Below are 11,901 nucleotides of genomic sequence, written 5' to 3'. Positions count from 1 at the left end.
AGCTGGGCTTCCAGTCTCCGTCGCAAAGAAACAATGTAGAGCCTCACTTCTTCCGATTCCAAGTCACCAAGGTTGCGTCGTATCCGGGGACGCGGCAAAAATCAAAGCAAAACGCGTAACCTCATGGGAAGTCGACGTGACACTCTTTTGACGGTCTGTCATTGATCCTATGACTCGCTACTTGCGCCTCAGTGCGAAACGAGCGCTGGTGTGTTGACGCTAGTCGACGATGCGAGCTCATCGTGCGCTGGCCCACGAGTGGCATCGTTCACAGCAAGAGTCGCCACGTTGGTCGTCGCTACGCCAAAGGACGATGACTTGGCCTCTCCGCATTCCACCATCTCGGGCACTTGCTCTTTCTGGTGTCGTTTAGCGCTCGTGGTGTCACCAGCAAGGAGCCTCCTTTTCCAGCTTGGCACCGGCAGGCGTGAAGCATCCTGTATCCTCACCTTTCGCGCAGCCACGCGCATGGCCGTCGACTTGACTGCCGCCTGTGCGAATGGGGAGACTGCGTCATCAGGAAATCCCTCTGGGGAGCCGTTGATCATGTCAATGGGGGTCGTCTCTGTCAGTAGACTGTTCATTCGAGACTCCGCGGGGAAATCAATCGTTTCAACGTCACGATCCGGCTCGGCTTGGCCCTTTGTAGGCGACCACACTTTCGGTTGAAAATACTGAGACGGCTCTTCCACCACTTCAGAGTCGTCAGAGGGATGGAGACAGTCACTCGCGCCCGTTGATCTGTTGTTTTCGTAATAGGCGCCGACAGCCGTAAGCACATTTGGCAGCTCCATCGGCATGGGCCTGAGCTGTGTCGGTGGTTTCCAGTCAGCCATGGTTCTTCGGTCCAGTTCTCGAAACCTTTCGCAAAGCCTCTCAGGTTTGCAGAGCCAGTCGTGGCACTTCGCCTCCCTGGCGGTCATGCGATCCGAGGGCAATACCTGGAGACAGCGCCACACGAAATGTTCACAATTACGAGAGAATTTGCCCTTTCCAAGAGCTTCGCCAACCTGGAGCTCGTCGCAATTCTCTTGATCCGGTTCATCAACTTCGCTGGCTTCGCAACAATCCGGGTTGTGTGAGAGCATCATGTGCACGATTATGCCCAGCGACCAAATGTCGACGGCGGCTGTCTGCGACTGAGCCCCAGCGCGAATCTCCCTATTTCGACATGTTAGATTTTTTCCAAGTCAGGAGTTTTGTCGCTGCTTACGGCGCCTGGTAGTTTGGCGTGCCAGCACGGGTGACCATTCTGCTCCGATTGGGAACTGCACATGCTCCAAAGTCTGAGAGCATGACACGATGGCAGTTGATTCTGGGAGAATAGGCCAGCAGAATGTTCTCTGGCTTCAGGTCGCGGTGCACGACGCCCTTTCTGTGGAGATACTGCAAACCGCGAACCACCTGTCGAGTGATGACTCGCGTTTCGTACTCGCCAAGGGGTTTCTCCTTGCCGTGACGATAGATGAAAGACCACAGATCTCCGCCCGTCGCAAGTTCAGTGAAGGTGTACCTGTTCACTGTTAATTTTGGTCTTGTTCCGTCTAATTCACGTGTTCTTACAGGGAATGAGGCGAAACGATGGCATCGACAAATGGGACGATGTTTGGCTAATGGTCATCAGCGCAACCCAAGAGCGCGTTAGAGACATGAATACTCACGTGCTGAAGCTGTCGAAGCACGTCGGCTTCCTGCAGTTTGCGCCGCAGGTCCGCTTGGTTCTTGTTGTTCCGAGCCGGCTTTAAAGACACCACTTTACAAACCACTTGCTTCTTCGTTTCGCTTTCCGTTGCGAGGTAAACGACTCCGTCGGCGCCTTGACCAAGACAACGCTGTGAGATCACATATTTGTCGTCAAACAACTATGAAACGTCAGATGCGCCCTCAAAGGATAGGCGAGGAGTGTTCAAGGTCTACCTTGCACTCGGCTTGCTGAATCTCGGTAAGAGCGTGGCACTTCTGGGGCTGCTTGTCGCAGAACGTAAAGGACCAGTAGGGCAGGATGTTGATCACATCGCCGTGTTTCAAAAGGTATCCGGGAGAAGGGCCAGTGGTCTTGCCGATCTGGATGCGGTTGACGTAGGTTCCGTTGCGTGAATTGCGGTCGCGCACGTAGACGAGACTGCTGGACTGGTCATATTTGACAACGTAAAATTCGCAGTGCTTTCGTGAAACCAAGAAGTCGAGGTCATCTTTGACACACCAGCTACAAAGCTTGTTAGTTCAAAAATACTTGCAATGAACCGCAGAGACGAACTCACTCCGAGCCTGGGTCACGCCCAATCATGAGTATCTCACCGTCACGGAGCGGAATCAACTCTAGACCACGGTTAGAAACTTGTTCTGCACCGACCTGGGGGGCGCCGAACCTTGAACTTCCTCATCGGGAACTTGCGAGTTTTTCATAAGAAGACATTTGTCTGGCATATCTTCGTGCTCTGCAGCGCACAGGTGCTGCTGTCCTGGCTGTAGGGACGCCATCGAGTTGGGATTCTGGCGCCAAATCCGTGTAAGCCAGAAACCTGTGGCTGACGCCTTGCCCGTGTTGATGGGGGGACGAGCGGGGAGGGTGAGATGAAAAATTGCAACTTTTGAAATTGATGATAGCCGTGGTTTGATCCGGACCTGATGGGAGAGTCAGAGCGTCTTCCACGACGCAAAAGAGGTTGACAGGAGCTTCGGGGCGTGAACATGTTCGTTCTGGTGAGTGTGACTATTGTGTTGAGCTCTGCGTCACGGTGCGTAACACAGTGCTAGGCGCTCTGCACTGTACGACCCGTGCACGGGCCAACTCCCAAAGCGGTCAACAGGCCATGCCAAGCCAGGTCATCCTGACGTATGTTGCGCACGTGACCGTCGGGGGTTTCGTGCCCTACTACTTTCGGGAGCTGCTTAACCTCTGGAATTTCCCCTCCTCCTTCTTGTTGCACCTCATCCAAGCACGATTCTCATCAACGAACAAGTAAGTTGAGCTCCCACCCAGAACTGCTCGAAGGAAGCTGTCGTCAGCGATTGGCAATTGCATTCTTGCGTTGCTTGATTGGCGGGCAATGTCCTTTTTGTTGCATTGGCCAAGTTCTGCAGTAAGCTAACCATGTTGCAGCTCTCCCGTTCAAGATGAGAGCCAAATGGAGGAAGAAGCGCGTTCGTCGCCTCAAGCGTAAGAGAAGAAAGATGCGTGCGCGATCGTAAGTTCCCCGAGCGTCCCGCTACGCCTGAAGCAGCTGCTGATGACTGGTACAGCAAGTAAACGCCTCGCACTTGCACCTGACTCGACGCATCTCTCATGACTTTCACAACGCCGCTCGCCTGAATGACGCCAACGAAGCTGGCAGTCGGCACCTAAGCCACCAGCGGTCGCTTGACGAGGGCTCTCGACGACATTAACTTGGCGTTTGGGGACCGAGTGCAGGGACTGCAGCATGGAGGCCATAGTGGCCGGTCGGTCTTTGGTCATGACGGCGGTGGGAGATGGGGCAATGGACAATTTGACGGTCGGGTACAGTCGGCGTTCAGGGGTCGCCCACAACGAAGCAAGCTGTCACGAACGACGCATGCTAGGAAACTATTTTGGCACCGTTATGGACAATGGAATCGCAGATTTGCTTCGCGAACTGATCCACATGAGCCCTCGTGACCATGTGTTATGCGTAAACGGTGATGCGATAGGAACCGCTTCTCTACCTGCAAGCCTGTGGCGGAGCTCGGCGTCAGACAATGAGGACGTGGCAGTTGGCAATCAAAAGCTGACAGCCCTGCCTCGCCGTGGGCTGTGGAAGCTCGGCAAAGAAAAGCTCGACTGCACAGCTGTGCCGGGTTTGTGCGGTGACGTCGCCCACTTTTCGGGTCCGCCGGGTCTGGTTTGACAGCGGGAGGAGCTGCAAAGCGGACTCGACCTGTCTGCCAGAGAGCGTGACACGCAATGATGTTATGTGTTGCTCGAACTCGGCGCTGCCTTTTAGGCTGCCAATTGGTTGACTTGACTGCAGAAGGGGACGGATGATCCATGGCTCGGTATGTTCTGGGCAGTTCACGAGGTCTGGGGCTTCGGCCTCGCAGTGTTTGGTGATGGCCAATGGCAAAGAACAATGCAGACGTGGGGGGACATGCGCCGACCCCTTCGAGGCATCATGCGCTATCGGTCTTGGACGGGATATCCATGACTACAGCTTCTCGGCACCGGGGGCATTTGCTATGCTGCATCGGCTACGTAACTGTGCTCCGTCTGCTGGGCGAGATGAACAATGCGATGAGTGATTCACCTCGTTACGTTGGACGACATGCTCGCAGCCTGTCTAGGGTACGCTGGGTAGCCAAGCATTCATTCAAGGATGCTAACGGCACAGGCGACCTGAAGTACTTTGATCGCATGCCGCGGTAGCTTCACTGCGCGTCATCACTGTTGCTTTCACACCATGCAGTCAGGCTCGCACAGCGGTCACCATCACTGACCGACCGACCGACTGCCAGCAGCAAGCGCAATGGGAACCATTGTGCTGACGCTGGCTGGTGGTGGGGTCGACCGCCCGCCGCTCACCGCCCCGGCAAAACGCTCCGTCGAATTTGTGGCCCGCCGTCGCAGGAACGGCAGAACCCAAAAATTTTTGGCGTGCCGTCTTCGTCGCTGCCCGGCCATCGCACCGCATCGCATCCCAGCCTGCGTCTGCGTCTCACTCCAACAAGCATCCATTGCGAGTCTCGCGACGCCGTTGCGGCCAGGGCGAGACAAGATGGGCGACGGCAGCGGCAAGAAGCGCAAGCGCGATGGCGAGTCTGCCGGCAAACCCAAGAAAAAGGTGGTCCTGGACGCGCCCGCGGCAACCGCCAAAGTCTCCTCGGTCCTCCGGCCCAAATCCTGCCCTCCCGTGGTCGGTACGTCGACGATATCTGTAGCAAGATCACTGTCTTCTCGATTGCTAACTCGACGCGCCTGTAGCTACCGCGCCGGGCCTGGAAATCCCCAAGACTCTAGTATTTCACTCCTACCAGTCCAAGGACGAGGCGCGAACAAAAACGAAGCACCCCAAGCATGCCGTCGACAAGGAGCTCCTCCTGCACTCCACCGCGCACCGCAGCTTGGACTACACTGCTAGGGAAGAAGAACCCCGGGGCTCGAAGCCTCTCCTGAAGCACTACGTGGGCATCTACGACCCTAAGACAGGCAAGCTCGATGTCGTCGAGGCCAAGAAGATGGTTGTGAGAGGCCAGGTTCGCGCGAAGCAACTGCCGACTGCTTCGGCAGAGGATATTAGAACTAGACAGGTATGTTTCAACACACCGACGAGGATGTTTCGATGGAAGCGTGTGAACGCTAACATGGCCGCAGACCATGATGGAGCGCAAGACAGACCTCGGACAGACGTTCGGTACCAAAAAGGCCAAGAAGGCGATTCGCGAAAACGTTCTCAACGCCATCGCTCCGGAGAGGAAGCCTGGGGATGGCTCGCCGACCAAAATAGACAACGCGGCCCGCGCCATGCTCGACTCGGTCGGGGCGCTGACGTCCCAAATGGCCACAAGAGAAGAGCTGCAGGCCGTTGTCGACGACGCCAAGCCCGTGCCCAAGGCCAACCTGGCGGCGACGGATATCCAGGACGTCTACGACCCGGACGTGATCATCGGAAGCGACATACTCAACCTCGTGCCCATCCGCGAATGGCAGGAAAAGGCGCGACATAAAGAAGGGATACAGGTTCCCTCGCGGTTCATCGCCGCGCGCGTCAACGCCATTGCCACCAACGACGATGCCGTTACCCGCCTGCGCGTCCTCCGTTACATGGGGTTCGTGATACTCTTCTACCTCGCAGGTACGAAGCCCGGCAAGCAACAAGGGACCAGACGAGTGGTGTCGCGGGATCAGCTGCGAGAGGTGCTGTCGCCCGCACCGGAAGCCGTCATCGAAAACATACGCCGCAAGTTCTCTGACGCCGGTATGGTGCGCAAATACCACATCGACCTGCTCATGACGCACTGCTGCGTGTTCGCGTGCATCGTGGACAATTTTGAGGTGGACACGGAGAACCTGCGGGACGACCTGAGGATAAGCCAGACGTCCATCAACCAGTTTTTCCACGAGATTGGCGGCAGGGTCAAGCTGGTCGGCAGCAAGGCCCAGGGACGGCAAGCCCACATCGCGAGACTTGCGCTGCCGCTCGACTTCCCGAAGCAGAGGCTGATTGCTCCTCGTCGAAAATAGAGAAGACGGCGGGTTGCATGACTTTATGACGGCTGTAGATCAGGATGGCTGGCCAGGCAGGGCGGGGGAGACGGGCGCGTTTGCGGCATATTAGCATTTCTGGAGTTTTGTCCTTGTCCGCACGCTAGACCGTCGGACCTATTGAATCTACGCTTGGTTCCTTTTCTCGAGTCCTGTTATTTTGTGATTGCTGCGTACGGGTTGGTCAGTGATAAATTCCCCTGTCGTTGATCATGGCCAAGTCCCAGCTTTGAGGAATGGCCAGAGGCGGTCCGTCGTGCGACCACACCAAGAGCCTCGGTACCGTCGCCCCTTCCGGCGAACGCGCGACCCCCGCCTGCCAAAACGCATGGGGACGCAGTGAGAATGGCAAAGCACCCGACGACACGGATCGGTAGTGCTGATGCGATGGTGCAGCGGCGGGATGATTGATGGTGATGATGATGATGACAGACTGTCCCGGTGCAGGGTAGCGCGTGCTGAGAAGAGAGCGGGTGTTTGCGCGTCATCACGAAAGGAAGGCCAGGTTGAGAACGATGACGAACGCTTGAGAGTGCGTGTGCTGCCGTCTCCTCAGCTACCTATTCTGTGTGTATATTGTGGCAATGGACCCTTGATGGTCTTCCTCTCAAACCCGAATGCCCCGGGCGGCGGCAAACAATGCAAAACTCCGGCCGTCGCCCAGTCGAGAAGGCAGCCGAGATCCGACGCGCTACAACCACGAAGTATATAACTTGTACGTACGTACTAACTAGTACATACAAGAGCGGTTGGATTTCTGATTTTCTTTTTGGCTTTTTGTTTGTTTGAAGTCATGCGTCCATGCATGTTCCAGACGTCAGGTGCGGGCAGGGGTGCAATAACTACTCCGTAACTTTAGTTCCCCCGGTGCAACGTACTAACGCACCTGGACGCACGTACTACAGTCGCACAATAGACCTTGTACAGACAGGCACCAGGTAACTTAAGTATCCTATCACCACGCGCGTGCATGTACGTACGTAGCAGTAAGGTAGTTAGCGAAATCAGTGTCCTTCTGGTGACGCGGGATCCCGGGAGTGTCACCCACGGCACCAGCACAGGCGGCGGCGGCGGCGGCCCCCCCTCTTCTCTTGTTGTCCCGGGCTGCCGAGGTTTGATGGACTTTACGGAATCCCCGCAGTCTCTTTTATTAGCGTTCGGGAGCCAAGGCGCGGGGCCGAGGCACACGTCGTGGTGGTGGTAGCGGGGGGGAACCTTTGGCTGCTGGCTGGGGGCTTTTTTTTGTGGGGGAGTACGTTAGCATCCGCGGTTGTTTCTTGTCTGTCCGTGTTGCGTTTGTGCGACGAACGACAACGACCTCCCTTTTGGTATCCGACACACCTGGGAAACGGGAAGCCTTTCTACCAGTGTCATAGCTGGGCAAAAACCCAATTTCCTCCTGACGTCAAACTCGGCTGGTTTATTATAGATTCCATCCAGTTTCTTCCCGACTAGCATTCATCGTTGGGTCTCTGAGCCACCTGTGTTGGACGTTGGCGTTGCGCGACCTCGTCACATACATACATATCGCACACTGACCACCGCCGTGCCTCTCTCTTTTCCCAACCAACTTACGGAAGGGACCTTTTCCCCCTCCACCATATCGCGGCCTAGAAGGAGATAGGCCACTATAAAAAAAAAGAGAGAGAGAGAAACAGAGAAAGGAGAAACCGTCCGATCAGGCCAAACTACTTGTCGCACCCAAAAGAAAAGAAAACAGTCACTCGAAACGCTCGCACCACCATCCATTTTCCGCCATGGCAAACGACGACAGCAACAGCAGCAGCAGAAACGCCGCCCTCGGCGCAGAGTCCGTCATCAGCGTCGAGTACCGCGGGCGCGTCGCCGTCATCACCATCGACAACGACAAGAAGCTCAACGCCCTCGGCCAGCTGCAGTACTATGAGCTGGCGCGCCTCATGCAGGAGGTGGCCACGCACGACGAGGTGTTTGTGACGGTCATTCTCGCCAAGGGGCGTTACTTTTCCGCGTGAGTTTTCTCACTCTCTTTTTCGTGTTTCTGTTATTTTCTATCACTCTGTTGCCCTTGTCTGTTTTGATCAGACTGAGGGAAGAAGAAGAAGAAGAAGAAGGGATTGGCTGGCTGGCTGGCTGGCTGGCTGGCTGGGTGTTTCTGTGGTTTCAATGCGCTTCCTGAAACCATACTCATCATCGTCATCACCCACACTCACCACCACTGACGGCTTCATGACGATAAACACATCTCTCGTCCACTCACACCCCTCACCCTCTCATTTTATCTCACACTGACTGACTGACTGGCTGACAATCACCACCACCCAGCGGCGCCGACGTCTCCATCTCCCGCGCCGCCCCCTCCGACGCCACCGACGCGCACAAGCTCTGGCTCTCCACCTTCGTCGCCTTCAACCTCAACATCACGCACGTCTTCGCCACCCACCCCAAGGTCCTCGTCGTCGGCCTCAACGGCCCCGTCATCGGCCTCTCCGCCGCCCTCGTCGCCTTCGCCGACTTCATCTACGCCGTGCCCCACGCCTTCCTCCTCACCCCCTTCTCCTCCATCGGCCTCGTCGCCGAGGGCGGCGCCTCCCGCGCCCTCGCCCAGCGCCTCGGCCCCGCCAGGGCCAACGAGGCCCTCATCATGAGCAGGCGCATCCCCGCCGGGGAGCTCCTCGCCGCGGGTTTCCTCAACGCCGTCTTCGACTACCCCAAGGGCGAGGACGCCGCATTTAGGGAGCGCGTGCTCGCCGAGGTGGATGACCGGCTCGGGGACCACCTCATTGGCGAGAGCCTCCTCGGCATCAAGAAGCTCATCCGCCGCCCTGAACTCGAGACCATCCACCAGGCAAACGTCCACGAGGTCTTCGCCGGGCTCGAGCGCTTCGTCAAGGGCATCCCCCAGGAGGAGTTCCGCAAGCTGGCCAGCGGCGAGAAGCGACACAAGTTGTGATGGGCCACCTCCCGGTGGAGCGCTCGCTCGGGTAGCGACGCACATGTCTGTAAATATAAATCGTCACTCTGATGAGCCCAGCAATGGTACATGGCTGTGCTTTGCCGTCTTTTATATCCTATCTGGTCTGCGCTATGCCAGCAGCCCGAACAAGAGGCTTGTCCGGTGCCAGTAATCTTGCGCCGCCTTGGTAATGCGTTGGCGCGACGACTCATCGGACACCCCTGAAAGCTCGTACAAGTCATCCTCCAGCTTCTTGAGGAGGCCCTCTGAAGTCGTTCCCGAAATGGTGCCAACGGAGCAGCCCAGGAAGGCAACGTCAAAATGCCACTGCGTGCTGACGTCTCGGATCTGGTCGCCAGCCGATGCTGTCTCCAACTCGGAATCCTTCTCGTTCTGAGACTCCGCCTGGCCCAATTCCTTTTCCTCCTCCTTCTCCGCCTCCTTGCCTTTGGCACTGTCCTTCTTCTTGGTCTCGAGTTGATCTGACGGCTCCGCCGCAAGAGTCGCCAATTCCTTGCGCCATGATTCGCATAGCCGCTCGCAGAGGTGCTTCTTCATGGCCACAACGGCCACTGGGGTCCACAGGTCAACTCCCGCATCGGTCATCGACAGCGACAGCTCCTGCAAGAATTGGAAAAGTCCGGGCGATGGCTGAATCGGCAGCGCAGGCTCCCCCTCCCAGAGTGCTCTGCCAGGCACCCGTCTGCTCGACAGAAAGGTGCCGATGAACTCGCCCAACGCCTGGGCGGAGACGCTGGTGACAATCTTGCTGTGCAGCTCGGGGACCATGGACAGCCCAAAGCTTTTGATGGATGGCCGGTCCGGCAGTCCCGCGCGAATATCCCTGAGAACGCGCACCAGGTACATTGCAACCGCACCATTTGTGGTGCTGTCTGCCTTTTCCTCCCAAAGCTTGCCTAGCTGTTGTTGCAGCTCCTCGAAAGATGTGTCGAGCGTCGCGTCCAGTTTCTCCTGCAACCTGCGCGGATCGTCTTTGCTCAGTGCCTGCTGCCTCGCCTCAATGGTCTCTTCGTCTTCGATTTCGTCGTAGTCGTTGTCCCAGCGCTGCTTTCTCAGTAGTTCAACTACGCCCTCGACATCGTCAATGACGTGGTACCAGCTGCTGTACGAATGTGCCGCCTTGGACACCGCATCATTTCGACCGTAGAGTCGAGACGTGACCTCCTGTACAAACGACGCGGCGCCGGCTGCGAGGGCCTCGTCGTAGCCGCTCTCGTTCCACAGGCCCAGCTGCTTGTCCGTGAAGCCTTCCCGCCATCCCTCGAGCGTGGCTCGGACTTCGGACCCGACTAGGCGTAGCTTCGTGACCTTGGTTTCCAGCACTGCCAGCATGCGAGAGTTGATGGCGTCACGAAGATCGTCCTGCATGTCCGACGGGTCGAACCCTCTGGCCCTGCCGCCGTCGCGGATCCAAAGCTGGAGCACCTCTGTCCGGAGCTCCATGATGGACTTGAAATCCGCCATGTGTTCCAGCGTCTTCCTCAAGCCATCGAGGAGGACCTGGCCACCCTTTGTCGCCCAGCTCGTGAGCCTCTCTCTGGCTAGCTTCCCATCGAGGTCGTCGTGCCGAACGAAGGGTGTGAAGTACTGTAGCTCCTCGCTGCACCATCTATGGTATAGGTCCAACCGCAATCCCTCGAGATGCTTGAGAGCGGGATCCGCGAGCAGCGGCCGGCTCTTGAGGCTCGCCAGAACTGGCGAGAGCTTCGCGGGTACAAGAGCCTGAACGTCCAGGATTGTCTTCGTGTAGAGTCTCAAGCTGTGCACGACGTCTTCAGTGGTCGTCGCGCGTCCGTCTCCTTCCACGTCGAATGCCAGCGCCATGGCCTCTGCTCGCGCGGAGAGAAAATAGCGGAGGGCATCGCTCGCACCAGAGCTGGCGACAAGGCAGTGTGCGCAGAGCGCCTTGAGAATATCCTCCCTCTCTGCGTCGTCGCTGGCATTCTCTATCACCTTCTTGATCGCACTGTTGAGCCGCCGGCGAAGCGAGTCCCGAGATCTGAAGGCGCCCCCTAGGTCGAGTTTAGGGGTCCCGCTGACGCCGTCGGCCTCCTCCTCGAAGCCCTTGAGTAGAAGCCGGATCAGCACCCAGACTTTGGCCGCCAGCAGGAGCCTGTCGCCCCTCTTGGCATGTTCTTCCAGGCCAGCCACCTGCCCCTTGAGTATCCGACCGACGAGGAGCCCGCACCCGCTCAGCAGCTTGAGGCGTGCAGCCCTGCTCATGTCCTCGTTGCGCTCGTTGGCCACGAACTTGGCCAGGCCGGTCGCCTTGGCCGCCACCACCGCGCGCCCGCAGCGGCCGCCGATCTTGCCCAAGAGCTCCTGGACGTGGTCATTGTCGCCATGCATCTGGACGATTGTGTCGGCTGTGCCTAAGAGCTCGCGGTACGAGCTGCCGACCTGCGTGCGCAGGCGGCTCGACTTCTCCTCGACCTGCACATGGAGCGCCTTGTGTATCGCGCGGATCTGCGGCAGGGTCTTGTTTGAGGAGAAGATCTGGGCTGACGACGTAAGGGTCGCGACGTCGGGTATCGACGAGGCCATTGCGGCGGAGGGCGGCGCCTGAAACGGAATCCCGGAGGCTTTCTATATCGTGTTCGACATCGAGAATACAGAGGCGCTGAGCCGCGGGTCCGCGACGTTGTTTGCGCAGGTAATTGGGCGGAGCTGGTGGTTTCGACTTTTGTGTTGTATGAGGCGCGGGCGACGAAGCTGGCTGGGGTTCGCC

At 57.7% G+C, this 11,901-nt stretch overlaps 4 protein-coding genes across 4 annotated transcripts; 2 read left to right on the top strand and 2 right to left on the bottom strand.

The window, feature by feature from the left end:
* Positions 1-188: 188 nt before the first annotated feature.
* On the bottom strand, positions 189-2,481 carry JDV02_007379 (Non-specific serine/threonine protein kinase; the record flags this gene model as incomplete). Its single annotated transcript, XM_047988867.1, has 7 exons — positions 189-1,161; positions 1,214-1,513; positions 1,564-1,610; positions 1,662-1,862; positions 1,918-2,206; positions 2,262-2,319; positions 2,370-2,481. 7 exons carry the CDS (start codon positions 2,479-2,481, stop codon positions 189-191), a joined length of 1,980 nt encoding a protein of 659 aa, XP_047844865.1.
* A 2,141-nt stretch (positions 2,482-4,622) lies between these two features.
* Positions 4,623-6,366, top strand: RPA49 (DNA-directed RNA polymerase I subunit rpa49). The gene is made up of 3 exons (XM_047988866.1): positions 4,623-4,872; positions 4,937-5,262; positions 5,327-6,366. The coding sequence occupies exons 1-3, from the start codon at positions 4,731-4,733 to the stop codon at positions 6,194-6,196; spliced, it is 1,338 nt and encodes a 445-aa protein (XP_047844864.1). The 5' UTR covers positions 4,623-4,730; the 3' UTR covers positions 6,197-6,366.
* Positions 6,367-7,531: 1,165 nt separating this feature from the next.
* Positions 7,532-9,238, top strand: ECI1 (Delta(3)-Delta(2)-enoyl-CoA isomerase). The gene is made up of 2 exons (XM_047988865.1): positions 7,532-8,207; positions 8,522-9,238. Exons 1-2 carry the CDS (start codon positions 7,975-7,977, stop codon positions 9,147-9,149), a joined length of 861 nt encoding a protein of 286 aa, XP_047844863.1. The 5' UTR covers positions 7,532-7,974; the 3' UTR covers positions 9,150-9,238.
* On the bottom strand, positions 8,832-11,865 carry JDV02_007376 (uncharacterized protein). Its single transcript, XM_047988864.1, has one exon. It carries the CDS (start codon positions 11,715-11,717, stop codon positions 9,282-9,284), a length of 2,436 nt encoding a protein of 811 aa, XP_047844862.1. The 5' UTR covers positions 11,718-11,865; the 3' UTR covers positions 8,832-9,281.
* Positions 11,866-11,901: the final 36 nt, after the last annotated feature.

The sequence above is a fragment of the Purpureocillium takamizusanense genome, chromosome 7, assembly GCF_022605165.1.
Source record: "Purpureocillium takamizusanense chromosome 7, complete sequence".
NCBI classification, from domain to species: Eukaryota; Fungi; Ascomycota; class Sordariomycetes; order Hypocreales; family Ophiocordycipitaceae; genus Purpureocillium; species Purpureocillium takamizusanense.
This window is presented reverse-complemented; position numbering and strand designations above follow the sequence as displayed.

Excerpts from the sequence above, each read along its gene's own strand:
- RPA49 (XM_047988866.1), top strand. The coding sequence starts at position 4,731 with ATGGGCGACGGCAGCGGCAAGAAGCGCAAGCGCGATGGCGAGTCTGCC. Across the intron at positions 4,873-4,936 it reads ATCCTGCCCTCCCGTGGTCG|CTACCGCGCCGGGCCTGGAA; the intron begins GTACGTCGACGA and ends ACGCGCCTGTAG. Across the intron at positions 5,263-5,326 it reads AGGATATTAGAACTAGACAG|ACCATGATGGAGCGCAAGAC; the intron begins GTATGTTTCAAC and ends ACATGGCCGCAG.
- ECI1 (XM_047988865.1), top strand. The coding sequence starts at position 7,975 with ATGGCAAACGACGACAGCAACAGCAGCAGCAGAAACGCCGCCCTCGGC. Across the intron at positions 8,208-8,521 it reads AAGGGGCGTTACTTTTCCGC|CGGCGCCGACGTCTCCATCT; the intron begins GTGAGTTTTCTC and ends ACCACCACCCAG.
- JDV02_007376 (XM_047988864.1), bottom strand. The coding sequence starts at position 11,717 with ATGGCCTCGTCGATACCCGACGTCGCGACCCTTACGTCGTCAGCCCAG.